Source organism: Henckelia pumila, chromosome 4 (genome assembly GCF_033568475.1).
Source record: "Henckelia pumila isolate YLH828 chromosome 4, ASM3356847v2, whole genome shotgun sequence".
In the NCBI taxonomy this organism is placed as follows: domain Eukaryota; kingdom Viridiplantae; phylum Streptophyta; class Magnoliopsida; order Lamiales; family Gesneriaceae; genus Henckelia; species Henckelia pumila.
This window is the reverse complement of record NC_133123.1, coordinates 33,955,525-33,970,971: the sequence shown is the minus strand read 5'-3', so window position 1 is coordinate 33,970,971 and position 15,447 is coordinate 33,955,525. Positions and strand designations below refer to the sequence as shown.

At 32.5% G+C, this 15,447-nt stretch overlaps 1 protein-coding gene across 1 annotated transcript; it reads left to right on the top strand.

The window, feature by feature from the left end:
- Positions 1 to 1,978: 1,978 nt before the first annotated feature.
- On the top strand, positions 1,979 to 3,025 carry LOC140865111 (protein RADIALIS-like 5). The gene is made up of 2 exons (XM_073269623.1): positions 1,979 to 2,367; positions 2,869 to 3,025. The coding sequence occupies exon 1, from the start codon at positions 2,116 to 2,118 to the stop codon at positions 2,332 to 2,334; it is 219 nt and encodes a 72-aa protein (XP_073125724.1). The 5' UTR covers positions 1,979 to 2,115; the 3' UTR covers positions 2,335 to 2,367; positions 2,869 to 3,025.
- The last annotated feature ends 12,422 nt before the right edge of the window (positions 3,026 to 15,447 follow it).

Genomic DNA, 15,447 nt, shown 5'->3' with positions numbered 1-15,447 from the left:
TATAATATGAATTACTACTAATATCTTCTCAGAGTTAAGTTGTCTATAATAGATAATACATTTTTATTTGAAATTTATTGATAACCATCAAAATATCATCTTAAGCAAATGTCTATATATCTATATCAATTTCAGATGCATACCACCAAAAAGGGTTAAATTACAGAATTACAGGTAAATAAAAATGGCAAAGACAATTTTTAAATCATGTATTTCAAATATACATTATAAGGTATGCATAGCTACCAACTCAATCACAAAAGTTAAATCAAAAGTATAAATAGAAGAATTACCTTTTGTTTGAATGATATTTTTCTGTATTTTGGGGCCTATAACTGTAGATTTTGTCAGTCGCTTCATTTTTGTTTGGTGCATTCGAAATTCTGCAGTATTTATTATGTTAGAATACTTGCACTTTCACTCTTGCAGCATTAGGGCCGATCTTGAAATTTTCTTTTATGTGACTACGTGGTAATTAATTTTAAAAATATGTGTTTGGATTTGAGATAGGGTTGTCAATTCCTCGGCTATGAGATTGGGTTTGTAAATTTTTTCTGGCAGATGGAGGAATGATTTGATTTAATATGCTCCATATTTTAGGAATTTTGTTGATTCATTTGTTGAATCTTTAATTGATACCGTATATTAAGAAAGTAAATATATTCTAAAAGTTGATTGATTTTAATATATTACAATTTTAGTATGAATTTTCAAATTACATGTTTCTTTAATATATTTTGAAATGTGTTATATTTAATTTCCCGTATTTGAATTTGAGAGAAGTTGTTTAATTTAAAATATGCTCTATATTTTAGGAATTATATTGATTTATTTGTTGATTTTTTATTTGATATGGAAATTTTAATTGCTTCAAAACATATTTCAAATTACTTGTTTCTTTAATCTAATTATAAAATGTGTCAGATTTTCTAGTATTTGATTTTGATTTAAGCTAAAATGTGAATAAATGTTGAATTTTAAATTAAATCAAAAATTTATGTAGATTGATTTTTGGAATCTTTATTGATGGGTTTTAATTTAGAAAACAAAGGTTATGTCATATTTATTGCCAAATTGGTTTGCATATTATCACGTATAAATTTTTAAATATTTATATGGTATTTTCAATGTTATTATTTTTTATTAATATTTTTTTTGCCAAATTGGTTTGCATATTATCACGTATATTTTTTTTATATTTATATGGTGTTTTCAATGTTATTAATTATTAATTATATTTTAAATTTTAGTCGTGCATGAAAATGTTATATGCTTGTGAAGTTTTAGAATTTATAATCTCTTACGTGCACTTTCCTAATAAAATAAAATAAAATGTATTGTCATAAAAAAAATATTAGATAAATATATATTATCAAATTCGAATTTGTGATATGAATAAATCTAAAACTAATGATATTGGTACATTGCTATATATTTTATTATGTACGAAGAGTTTTATATAATATTTTCAAATGTATATTGAATTTAACAATTAATTGTAATTAAATAAAGTTATGACAAAGAATCAAATTTTGAACTAAAAATTGATATGTTATTATTCTCTATTTTTTTCATGCATTTAATCAAATTATGAAAATCTTATTCAATAACGTTTCAAAATTTGAAAATTTTTTTAGTGTACAAATTAAATGTGTTATGTATATATAGTAAATTAAAAAAATTACATATGTTTAGTATACATTTAATCAAAATATGTAAATAAAAATTATTACCATTTTTAACTTAAGTTTTTTGGCAAAATTTTACTATATATATATAGTAAAAACTCAACTTTTATATATAATATAAATTATGTATATCTCTCTTAAACCATGTGGTATTTAACATGGAAGAGTCCCTCCTCATTCTGTCCTTGTAAGAAGATATATTCCCCATCTGGCCCAACCCATCTTCTTTTATCTCCTATATATAAGGAGCAATTGAAGGTAACATCTCCACCATAATATGCATGCACCTATCCATTGACTTATACTCATCTTCTTTGAGTCATACATATAAAATTCCCCCCCTTCTTTCACTCCAAATCTTGCAAAATATTAACTGAATCACTCTTTCACTCTCATTTTTTCTCAAAGAAGTTTATACAAAAAATTAATGGCATCAAATTCCTCGTCATGGACGAGAACGCAAAACAAGCAATTCGAAAAGGCATTAGCTGCCTACGATAAGGATACCCCCGATCGTTGGCAGAATATAGCTCGAGTTGTCGGGAAATCCATCGATGAAGTAAAAAGACACTACGAGATTCTCGTCGAAGACGTCAAGCACATCGAATCCGGCAATGTCCCCTTGCCGAAATATCGATCGAATTAACGGGAATAGCCGCTGGTCGTGCCTTATTATAAGGTAATGCATGCACTTGAGCCAACATTTTTCATCTCTACATTATTTTAAAAGTATTTTAATATTCTTACATCAGATCTATATAAGTGTCACTTTTTTGAAATACATTTTATTGCATATTTATAATATAAAATCTAATGTACTCTAGCTAGAGTCCATCCTATTCATGAGATTTATTAATTTAATTGGAGATAACATTTTTATGGTCATATATATGTTTGCTAGATCCTTCTTCAAATAATATCATGTAAGTTAGACTATAGGCCACTTGCTCTCAGATATCAAGGAAGATATTATTTATACGGTACCCTCCTTTTCAAACCACCTTTTGTTGCTCTTTATCTTTTTATTATCCTTGTCTTAATGTGGAATCTTGTCTTTTCCCCCCTAAAATTATGGCAGCCCTATTCCATCAAGGCCTTTATCTTTAAGTTTATTTTCCCCCAAATTAAATTAATTTTATAGAAGATGTATTGATAAGCTCTCCCATATCATTTCTTGCAGGGTGATGAATGTTTTGAGATGGGAAAATTACTCAAGAAAGTGAACTATCTATACGCAACGTGACTTTCAAGTGGGGGCCGGATTTACTAATTGAAGTTGTGGCCTATAAATTTTTTTTTTTTGTTTTTTTTTTAGCGAATGTTATTTGAACTTCGTTTTTATTTTGCATACACTCCGTTTTATGTATAAAATTTATTCATAAAATGGATATACCACATTAATTAAATGGCGAGTATTTTCGATTGACTAAACTTATATCTACCTCCAATTAATATTGAATTGCACGTGTCTATGTTTTTTTTAAAAAAAAAAATTTGTGTTCCATCTTATCATATAACTGACGACTTGATTTGGTATGTCAATTATCAGATTGGGTGACAGATTTTAGTTGCGTGAGGATTTTTTTTTAAAATACCAAATTGGCCCAAGATGGATCAAACCATGCTAATTTTGTATTTTTTTAAACGGACAAAAGATCAGTGAAACTAAATAAAAGTATGTAAACAATATCAAATAAGGTTTGTGGATAGCTTAAGGAAAAAAAAAAAAAAAGGAAAAGAAAGCACAGCAAACTTTTTAATTTTTTCCAATTATATTTTTAATGCCAAACTTGAAATTTACCACTTTTCTGTTCTATTAATTAGGGAATATATAGCTGAATATATATCCAAGTTTACCATTTACTTATACTAATCGCACCGCACACGCATTGCATGTATAATGTTATATACAAATATTATGTTATGTGTGATATAAATTTATATTTTTCAAGTATTTGAATTTTTTTTTTTTTTTTTGCAATTTGATAGTTTTGTGTGGGGATTTATTTTTTTAAAAAATAAAAGTGAGCATAACAAGAGACTACTAAGATGCTCTTGTTTTATATATATTATAGATATATGATCTTTCGTTAAAAAGTAATTAATTATAAAAATAATTAAAAACCATAAAGGCTAGGGTAATGCCACTGCAAACTTGGGTGCTGACATGAAAATGAGGGGATGCATGGCAAATCAAGAAACTCGCATGGAAGGGTTTGATAACACTAATGGAATTGTAAAAATTTAGTCGCTGGAATCCTAGACCAAGTTGAATCACTATTCTACGAAATAGAAGAAAGGAAGACTTGGCAAGACACGAGGACAAATTCGAGAGATTTGATTCAGAATTACAAATAAATAATTAAATAAATAAATAAAATAAAAAAGAAAAGAAAACAAAGATTAAATTCATGAATAAGAAACACTTCGTACATCATAACAAAGAAACATATTAATAAGACAAATTAAATAACAAAAAACCCTTTCAAAAACGTTGATTCATCTATCAATTAATCCAATCGATTAATATAGTTAACACATAAATCATTTGCCTCAGCTTTAAACGGAGAAATCATATTCTATTAGCAAGGGCAATAGGAAAAACTCAGGAACCGATTTGCAAAAAAACAGAAAAAAACTCACAAACGATTGAAGGCAAAGACAAAACTCACCCAAATCACAGCGGCAGATGGGATATTTTGCTTTGATCCTGTGTTGATAGAAGTTCACTTTCACAAGCCGTGACCATTGAATTGAATGTGGCATATCAAACTATTGACTCACCCAAAACCGATAAGATATATCATATATATAACAACACTAGAGTTCAAAATTTCCAGTGTATTGATTGCAATATATAGTTAAATATTTATCTTGGGCTCACAAATTATGTGCTGTCAAATACGCATTAGTTAAAAATAGTTTAATAGATAGACACATACTGTTTGGTAATTTTTGGAAGTAATTACATTGAAAAATGACAATAATAATAGGGAACTTCTCTAAAATATACCTGACCACATCGTCCAAACTTCTTATATTCTTTGATTTGTCATATTAAAAAACAAGATATCATAGTATAAATCTATTTATAAAAACATAAAATTGTAACTATATATATGGTTTTACCTCTCTGTCAAAACCATTTAAAAGTCTCAAGGACGTGGATCACGCACTTCGAGCTAATTTTTAACCTATATTCTTTAATGAATTCGAGAACGTGCTCCATTCTAGGGTCTCTCAACCCTAATCTGTCATGCCCCGAGTTGTATGACATGAACACAACAATGTTTTCAGAATTTACAATTTAAAGTTATTTCTAAAAGAAAAACTTAGCCTAAAATCAACGATATTTATTCCAAAAAGAATAACAAAACAAATATTTTCTAACAATCCAGTATCCAGAATTTAAATAAACAGATCCAAACTAAAACAAGGAAAAAGTAGCAATATGTTCAATCCCAAGGCAATTCACCAACACAAAAACTTAGCATATTCTCGATCCTCAACTGTATACTCATATTTTTAGGTTTAAAAATATCACAATATTTTTATACATCACAAGATCAAAATTATACACAAGTATCTGACTCAACTCCCGAGATTGGATCATGAGTTTCTGGCTTAATTCCCCAGAAATGGATCAAAATGTCTAGCTTAACTCCCCAAATTGGATCGTAGGTCTAACTCCCCAGATTAGATCATAGGTGCCTAGTTTAACAAATGAAAGATATTCATTTGTCTCCCAGAAAACTTAAGATGATCGGTTTATGCAACTTGTCAACAACAAAAACTTATCAACAAATGAGTTTCCCAACATATTTTAGATTTTTAACAAAATTAGAAAATTGGTTAAACTTATTTACAAATGAGTTTCACAACATATCTCACTATCTCACTGGAGACAAAAACACAATTAGGCAGCTCGTTCATGAATAACAATATTAACAATATTAACAATATTATTATTATTATTATTATTATTATTATTATTAAAATCAAATGCTATTTTTTAAGTATCCTACCTCCAATGTTTCCTACTCCTCTTTATCATTGTTGATGCCGACATACTAACCCATTTAATTTGGGATCCAATTTGATAGTTTCCTTGGGACGTATCGGGAAGGCATTGGATTACACAAATTTCCATTGTTATTGTATAATATGTTAAAAAAAATTAATTTTATCTTCAATGAGGATTGATTTGATGGTTCAACTATAGGTTAACTGATTGAACCAACGAACTAGTGAAAACCTCTAATTTATTCATTGTGAAAACCAAAATGGCATGGGCAGTGATTAATTACCGGATACAAATACTTTAAAATATGCAATATGACGCATAATGTATGATCTATTAATAAGGAGAAACATACAATATCAATGGTAGAGTATCTTATCCCACACAGAAAATTCATGGCAAAAAGAATTTTAGTTCTTCATTTTACACCAACATTTAATTTAACTTGTCTTCACATTTTTTTTTTTTTTTTTATCAAACTGAGTGTGAATCCACACAAATTTTCACGTGGAAACAACTTGTGATCAGATTTTTATGGATATAGAACATTTTGCATTCGGCTCTTCCCTCCTTCAGTATCCCAAAGATTCAGAGCAAGATTTTTCAAGAATGTTAAGTCAAACAGGAGTTAAAATTCAAAATAAATACAAAAAAAGTAAACCAGCTTGTGATTCTTCTTATAACAATGTTCACTGCAATCACCATCCATTCACGTATTTCCGTTTTATCCTTACAACTATGTCCATTGTTATTTGTATTGCTGTCTCTCATTTATTTATACTCAAAAAATAAAACTCTACACAAAAGAATAATAGATAAAGATAGAAGATCAAATTACTCTTTGATGAAACATACCTAAGCATGCAAAGACGGCCCCCCTTTCATGTTTAGAGACATCCGCATGTTTGCGTTTGTTACTCACTTTTTACATTAAGTAACACAGCTACACGACATAGATAACATCAAAATCTATTAAGATGAAAAGGAAAAATCAGTTTTTTTCTATTACATACAATGACTAGTTTTATCCATTTCATAGGAAGCCGAAACTCAACAAACATGACTGCCCCAAATCTTGCTACAACGAAGCCCATGACCCAAAATTCTCTTCTTAATTTGCTATTTTGCAATATTAAATACCGATCCCATGTGCCTTGAAACTCAATCAAAGAAGTTCCAACAATGTCAAGACTGTGAGCCCTCCTGGAATTTTTAATTCTATCTTTATATGTCACTATATTTGTTGTATAGAATATTAAAATATAATATAATCTATAATTACAAATTATGTGGCGACAAATACGCATGAGTTACAAATAGTTTAATAGATAGACAAGTATTGTTTGAAAATTTTTAAAGCTACCACATTGAATAATGACATTAATAATGGGGAACTTCTCTAAATACCTGACCATTTCGTCCAATTGCAACTTTTTATATGTTTTGATTTTATGTCTATCAGCCTATATTACAAAAATAAATATTATAGTATAAATGTATTTACAAAACTTAAAATGGTGACTATATGGTTTAAATTTCTGTCAAAATCATTTAAAAAAGTCCTTAGGAAGCGGATCATAGCACTCAGAGCTAGCTTTTAACCCATTAACCCATATACTTAAGCCTCTACCCATTCCGGAGTGGAAGTGGGAGAACATCATGATGGACTTTGTAGTTGGCATTCCGAGGAGTACTAGAGGATGCACAACTATTTGGGTGATCGTGGATAGACTCACCAAGTCAGCTCATTTCTTGCCCGTGAGGACTACTTACTCATTGACGCAGTATGCAGAGCTTAACATCAAGGAGATTGTTAGACTGCATGACATACCAGTGTCGATAGTATCGGACAAAGATCCGAGATTTACCTTTGCATTCTGGAAGAGTTTGCACACAGCTTTGGGGACTCGGCTATTATTCAGTACAGCGTTCCATCCCCAGACAGATGGTCAGTAGGAGAGGGTGATCCAGATTCTTGAGGATCTACTGAGAGCTTGTGTCATTGATTTTCAGGGCTCTTGGGAGACTAGACTGCCATTAGTGGAGTTTACCTATAACAACATTTTTCAGTCGTCTATAGGTATGGCTCCTTATGCAGCTCTCTACGGGAGGAGATGTAGATCGCCAGTGCATTGGGATGAGGTTGGCAAGAGGATTTTACTTGGTCCCGAGATTGTACAGCAGACTGCCGATATTGTGACACAGATACGGGATCGTATGAGGACAGCTCAGAGTCGTCAGAAGAGTTATGCTGATACTCGACGACGAGATCTTGGGTTTGTCGTAGGTGATCATGTGTTTTTGAAAGTATCACCTATGAAAGGGGTGATGAGATTTGGTCGCAGAGGCAAGTTGAATCCGAGATATATTGGGCCATTTGAGATCTTGGAGAGAGTTGACACTTTGGCATACCGTTTAGCACTACCGCCAGGGCTTGCAGCAGTGCACAACGTTTTCCATGTATCCATGCTTTGGAGATACATCTCTAATCCGACGCATGTGTTAGATTACGAGCCTTTACAGTTAGCACCAGATCTAGCATTTGAGGAGAGACCTGTTCGGATCTTAGCCAGAGAGGAGCGGAGATTGAGGACGCGGGTCATACCGATGGTCAAAGTCCAGTGGTTGAATCACTCCGAGGAGGAAGCCACTTGGGAGACCGAGGCCGACATGAGAACTCGCTACCCAGAGTTATTCGGGTAAGTACTTTAATTTCGAGGACAAAATTCAATTTAAGGGAGGGAGAATTGTAACACCCGAAAATTTTTAATACGTAAATTCGCATGCATAATTAGGAAAAATAATTATTTAAAATTTATATTAGGGTTAAATGACATTTATGTATTATTATGTGGATTATATGCATGATTTAAATTTATGAAATTATTTAACCCGCAGTTATTGTATTTTTAGATTTTTAAGAAATTTATTATTTTGATCGCGTAGACGGGACCGTGGACGGACGAAGTATTGATTTTTCATTCCAAATATTTTAAAAGACTTTTAGTGGCCAAAAATATTTATTTTGGAAGTTTTTATTTCCAAAACTTATGATATTTTATTTAGATATTTTAGAAAGTCAATTTTTAGCCAAATTAAGTCATTTTAATGACTTTTATTAATTTTTAAAAATACTATAAATTAGTATTTTTTCTAGATTTTTTCTTTTACATGATTCTAGATTTTTTCTTTTACATGATTCTATACAAGTGTATATGTACAAGTTTATTCTAGAGAGTTCTACATAAGTTTATATCATGAATAATGTAGAGAATTATAATAAAGACAACTGCTAATTTGTACCCTGATCTCACACCGAATATTTTTATTTAGTACCAGTGCACCAATATCTGAAATATGCTGACACCCAAGAAGGGGCTGTATAGCCATAATTTGTTGAACAATGTAGGTTGGAAAGAGAGAAGTCAACAACGATTCATTCCAGCAACCATTATGAATAAAAAAGTTGACTTTATTATAAGTTTGCTCCAAAGCTGTTGTGTTTGGCCAATTCCTAACTCCAGTTAATCAAGAATCTCGAAATGTCTCAATACTCTTCCCATTCCCAACTCTCCAGCGTAGTCCTAAACTTAACAATTTTCTGCTCCACATTAGTGATCTCCAAAAATAGGACGGGTTACTTCCAAGTGAAGCATCCATGATATCTTGATGTCTAAAGTATCTAGCTTTAAGCACACAAGCTACAAGTGATCCCAGATTGGCAATAATTCTCCATATTTGTTTGGAAAAATAAGTTTTTTGATCCAATAACTTTATGCCCTTTGTGTTTTGGTCCATTAACTTTTTTGATTTGGGTTTTGGTACACTAACTTTGCATTTTCAGTGTTTTTTGGTCCAACTGCATATGTGTCAGCTTCAGATTGGTCCACGCCATCATTTCGGACCAATAAAAAATTGACACGTATGCAGTTGGACCAAAAAACAATGAAAATGCAAAGTTAGTGTACTAAAACACACATCAAAAAAGTTAATGAACCAAAACCAAAATAGGAACAAGTCAATGGAACAAAAAACTTATTTTCCTATTTGTTTTGCTAACAAAGCCTTGTTAAAAGGTTCCAATTAAAGAAAGCTCATTCCAGCCATGTATTTCGGTGTACACATAGTTTTCCAGTTCTTTCAGTGTAATCTTTTCCTGCCCTCATTCATTCCCCACCAAAAATTCGAACATGCACTATATTGATTCAACCACTGACTTTGGGATGTGAAAACAAGACATTGCATAAGTGGGTATCGACTGTAAGACCAATATAATCTGTGTCTCTTTACCTCCCGTTGAAAAAGATTTGGCACCCCATCCTTGGATTCGCTTTATCACTCGCTCAACAAGATATCTAAATTGCAATTTCTTGTTTCAGAGTGAGAATGTAGGCAGGACTAAATAAATATCATGTCCTTGTGACACATTAATAGTGAGAATTGATTTGATTTTGTTAACAACCTCCAACTCCGCGTTAGGGCTGAAATAAAGGGAAAACTTCTCAAATTGATTAATTGACCCGAAGCATTTTCATACATATACAAACACTTACGAACCCCGACACATTATTCAATTGTAACCTTAAAAAACACAAAACTATCATCACTACAAGAAAAATGCTAATCAACAACACTCAATCGACAACGGTTTTATGCAAAAAACGTTGTCTTTCACCTTATAACAACGGTTTTAATTAAAACCGTTGTCTTTGTACGTTTTCTCAATAAAAAAGACAACAGTTATTTTAAAACTGTTGTATTTTTGGGGTATAAGACAACGGTTATTTAAAACCGTTGTCTATAAGCGTTTATTTTGAACCTACAACAACGGTTATTGTTGACTGTTGTCTATGTGCGTTTTTTAACTTTTTTTAATATTAAAAGAAAATGGTTTTAAATATATGTTTTCTATTAAGTTTTTTTTTATATATAAGACTACAGTATTATTGTTGTTGTCTTTTGGGCTTTGGCTTTCATTTTAGGAGCAATAACTATTCGAATAATTCTGAATCGTGATTCCCTCTTCCCTCAACCGAGTCAGCCCTAGCCGCTCAACTCTTGCCATTGAATCGCCGTCATTTTGCTTGAATCCAAAAATCAGTTTAGAGATTTTGTTCCCCATAACGTAATCTTCGTTTGGAGCAAAGATCTACCAATTTGAGCCCCTTTCCAGCGATCGAAGTGCTGCCGCGACCTGCTTCCGTGTGTTTCTTCTCCGGCGATTTTCAACACCGATTTCGATCAATTCTTTGGTTGTTCTAGCTCGGATTCGAAATTAAAGAAAGTACATGAGCTCAAGCCATGTTCTTCCAGCCCGTTTTGGTCCCGATCCGGTGAGTTTTTCCCATTATGTTGTGTTGTTTGCTTTCGATTTTGTGTACTTTCGGACTACTATTTTGATATTTTCTTTTGCCATAGGACAAGATTTTTTCCGATGAGAATATCTTATTTTATCATACAGATGGTCTATAGGCAGTGATATTCTCTTCGAGAATCAATCCCTTGATTGGAACGATAGGTTGTATCTTTTAGTTAGTCCAAAAGATCAGTGAAAGCTCGAATGTTGGCCTGAACATCCAGAGACTTCCAGGTAACATCAGCCATTGATTAATGAATAACGGAAAAATTATGGAATATGATGTATATTGTTATATTTAAGGATTTATTTTCTGGTGGAGCACAAGCTGTTCTACTCTGACCGGAAGAAGAATCCCAGAGGAAAATATATTAAGATATCGGAGAAGACATCTGCCTCTAGGTCCACCATCATACTACCTTACAATGGCATCTCTTGGTTCCTCGACCTCGTCAATTACTATGTCGATTCTGATGATCCACAAGTCTTTAGCAAAGAACTATAGCTCGACACTAAGGCACCTTCCATAACCACACCTGCACCATGCATACCCTTCCTTAATTTCATATTTAACAGTAATTAGTAGTATGGTCATTGCAGGTATTTATTTTGATGTTGGCGAGAACAGAAGAGGGCACTTTCTCAAAGTTAGAACTCTCTTTTTTCTTTCATTTGGTTTTTCTTTCGCTCATTCTCTACTTCACCATATGCATGCATCACATAGCCACTATTGTATTGGAGCTGTCACTGTTTGTCAAACTTCTTTGCATGATAAGTTTGTGAAATCAAAAATTTCAAATAACTAAGTTTCAAAGTCAACAATAAACCTTGACTTGAATATATTCCTGATACTTGCAAAGGAAATCTGTATTTGCCACTCGACCCACTCCGTTGAACCATAAAAGAAAAAAGTCCTCAGACTGTAATATATTAGGACGAAAAAATCAGTTTGCTGAATTGATTGAAGAAATGCTCAAACTAATAAACAGGACAGTCAGAAACAAACTTCTGAAGTTGTGAAAATTTCATTAATGTATTGAATCCATTTTTAACCCTAACAAAGAAAACTGAACCATTCTTATGGGTCTATATTAGAGGCAGAGAAGAAAATCAAATTAGCAAGTAGTGCTTTTGTTAATGGTGTTTCATCATAAAAGAAATGCTTAAAGGGCAGCTTGTTTATATTCCTTGCTTATCTTTCTTCCTTTGGCAATCCATTCTTCCTCCGTTCATGTGATTCTTTTATCACTTATTATTGCTCAAACCAATAAGCATTGATGTAAGATTTGGAGTGTTTGATAATTTGTTATAGAATGTGGATCGATGTTGAAAGTTCTTTTTTAAGTGATATGGATGACGATATATTTATTGTGTATACAAGTACAACCATGCAAGATAAGTATTTTTAGTATTGATTTAATGTAATGGCGATTTGTTAATCATGACGAGACTGTACGTAGAAACACTCTTTGTGGAAGAGTGGCCTCTTTTTGTTAGGTTGCATCATAAAGCACTGGTTGGCTTGGAACATGAATGTTGTTATAGTTGGGCAGAAAAATAGTGAAGAAATTCATGGGGCAACTTAATGGGTTTAACACTCAGGTAGGGCATGAATGGATGTTGCAAGTGTTTGTAGATCGGGTTTTTTGCTCAAGTTGTTATTCTGAATATTTTTTTTTGTGGTGTATTTTCAGTATTCATGGTGCTTTATTCGACTGTGAGGATATCAAATGACATGTTTTCGGTTCCCCCTAAACATCGATTTCCACCACAAGGTAGTAATCCATTTCTCTCTGCTTTGTTCCTACGTCGATTATGAACTTTGGATACACAACATATTACATGTCATTGAGGTGTTATGGTGTTGTTTTCGGGTAAATTTGAGAAATTGAATGGGTTAGGGCAGAAGTATTGGTTTCGCTCGAACTTTTTGCCCGGATTTTTGCAGGAATGTATGTTAGCTATGGGTCATTGGAAACTTTAGCTACCAAAATCATTTAGAACTTTACCTGTCGAATTAATTGAAATAGGGCAGTACTTAAAACTTCTATTTATATTTTATTTACTCAACTTACGCTGTGATGTTCTATTTTCTTTCAAAATTTGGAGTCGTCCTGCGTTGACTCGCATATGGGTTGCATGAACTTCGATTAAAAGTGCTAAAATAGAGTATGATTTATTTCTTAGCATTTTTTTGCATTTCCACTGGTTTTGCTCTGCTTAGTTCGGGATGATAATCTTAAGAACTCATTTTGTTCATTTGTAAATGAAATTATACATACAGATGTTTGGCTGTTTATTATGGTGGAGATCACTGCCTCTTCACATGTTTCATGTTTAAATTTGAATAAGTTTGTGTTGAATATAATTTTGAAAGGACCGTATTTTCTTATAAGCCAAGTGTCAGTTTTGGCTCACGGAGCTCTTGATTCGGCAACTATTTTACAGAGATTCGGGAATGTTGATTCAGATTTGCCAATGAAGGTTTTCAGATAAGCATGAAGCATTTGCTGAAGCACATCTTTGGTCGTACCCGACAAGTCACGGAGTGGATTCCGAGCTCTACAAGCTGGGAGCCGACAAAAACGCACCGAAACTATAAATCTTGAAGGAAGAGCGTCTCGAAATACGACAAAAACACATGATCATATTCACGATCATGTCTTTGAAGGATCCCACATATTCACTGGATTGTAAGGAAGGAATAAACATGAAAAGGGCACTAAGCAGCAGGGGGATCTTGAATAGGAGGTGGCTGCCGGTGAACTTGGAATCTATGAAAGACAAGAAGTTCCAAGTTCAGGAAGAGTTGGAAAAGTTTCAACAAATTTAAATGATTCAAATGTAGAATGTTGTAAATATTATTTTCAAATGTTGAAAAATTGTGTATTAAATTTTATTTTTGAATTTTATATTTTAAATGATTTATAATAATGAAAAATTGTGCATTTAATATTTTTTTTTTTGTTTTTTATCTGGAAAAAGACAACAGTTTTTATTTGTTGTAAAAGCGTTGTTTATTGCACCCAAAGACATCGGTTTAAAAACGTTGCAAAACTGTTGTCTATATCACTCAAAGACAACAATTTAAAGTTGTTGTCAAACTGTTGTCAAATGCACAAAAACACAACGGTGAAAAACTGTTGCAAAACCGTTGTCATATACCAAAAGACAACGGTTTTTCACTGTTGTTTATGAGCGCCACTTTTAACAACACTGCTTTTAACAACAGTTTTTAGGGGTCTACGACAACGGTTTTTAGCTGTTGTTGATGAGCATTTTTCTTGTAGTGCATCTACAAAGAACAAGTGCGAAATCGGAGGACAAGATGCAGTTATTCGAATCTCTGTGATATGTTTACGATTTCAAACGAGGTCAATAAAAAAGACAATCCTTGAGCACAGAGAACAAACAAATATGGAGAAGATCTCCTTGTCGTAGTCCTCTATTAGGAATCACATTTCCTACAATATCACCGTTTAATGCAAAAGAATATTTTAATGAGCTCACACATGCCATGATCTTCAAAATCCAGGGAGCAGCAAACCCCAATTTCTCCAATACTTTTTCAAGATAGCTCCATTCAACTCTATCGTATGCTTTACTCATATCAAATTTCATGACTGCAAATCCTTTATCTTCCCCATCTTTTGGCTATGAATCCAGTGCAATGCTTCAAATCCCAATATTATGTTATTTGTTATCAATCGATCTGGAATAAAAGCACTCTGAGTCTCAGTAATGATTTTCTTCAATACTGGACGAAGCCTATTAGTGAGGGTTCGAACAACAATCTTGTAACATACATTGCACAAGGTGATGGGCTTGTATTCCTTCAATGCCATTGGATTTTCTATTTTGGGAATCAAGGTGATAATAATATCATTCCAATTCTCTATAGGCTCACCATCATTTAAAATCCTTTAAATAGTTGATGTTACTTCATTCCCGATTTCCTTCCAAAATTTTTGATAGAAAAACATTGACATACCATCTGGTCCTGGAGATTTGTCTGGATGCATATCAAAAACTGCTCTATGAACCTCCTTAGCCGTAAATGGAGCACAAAGGATCATGTTCATATTCATGTCTATGCAGGGCTCAATGCATTCAATAACCTGTTGTTGATCTTCTGCAGTTGGATGAGTCGAATTGAAAAGATTAAAGAAATAGTTAATAACGATATCTGTCATCCCATCTTTGTCTTCGCACCAGTCCCCCCCATGGGAAGAAACCAATACTTTAATGTAGTTTTTGGCCCTCCTTTGAGAAGCACAAGCATGAAAATATTTTGAATTTTTATCTCCATATGCCAACCAATGAGATTTTCCCCTTTGCTTCCAGTACATTTCATCTTTTATTACGAGCACTGAGTATTTCAT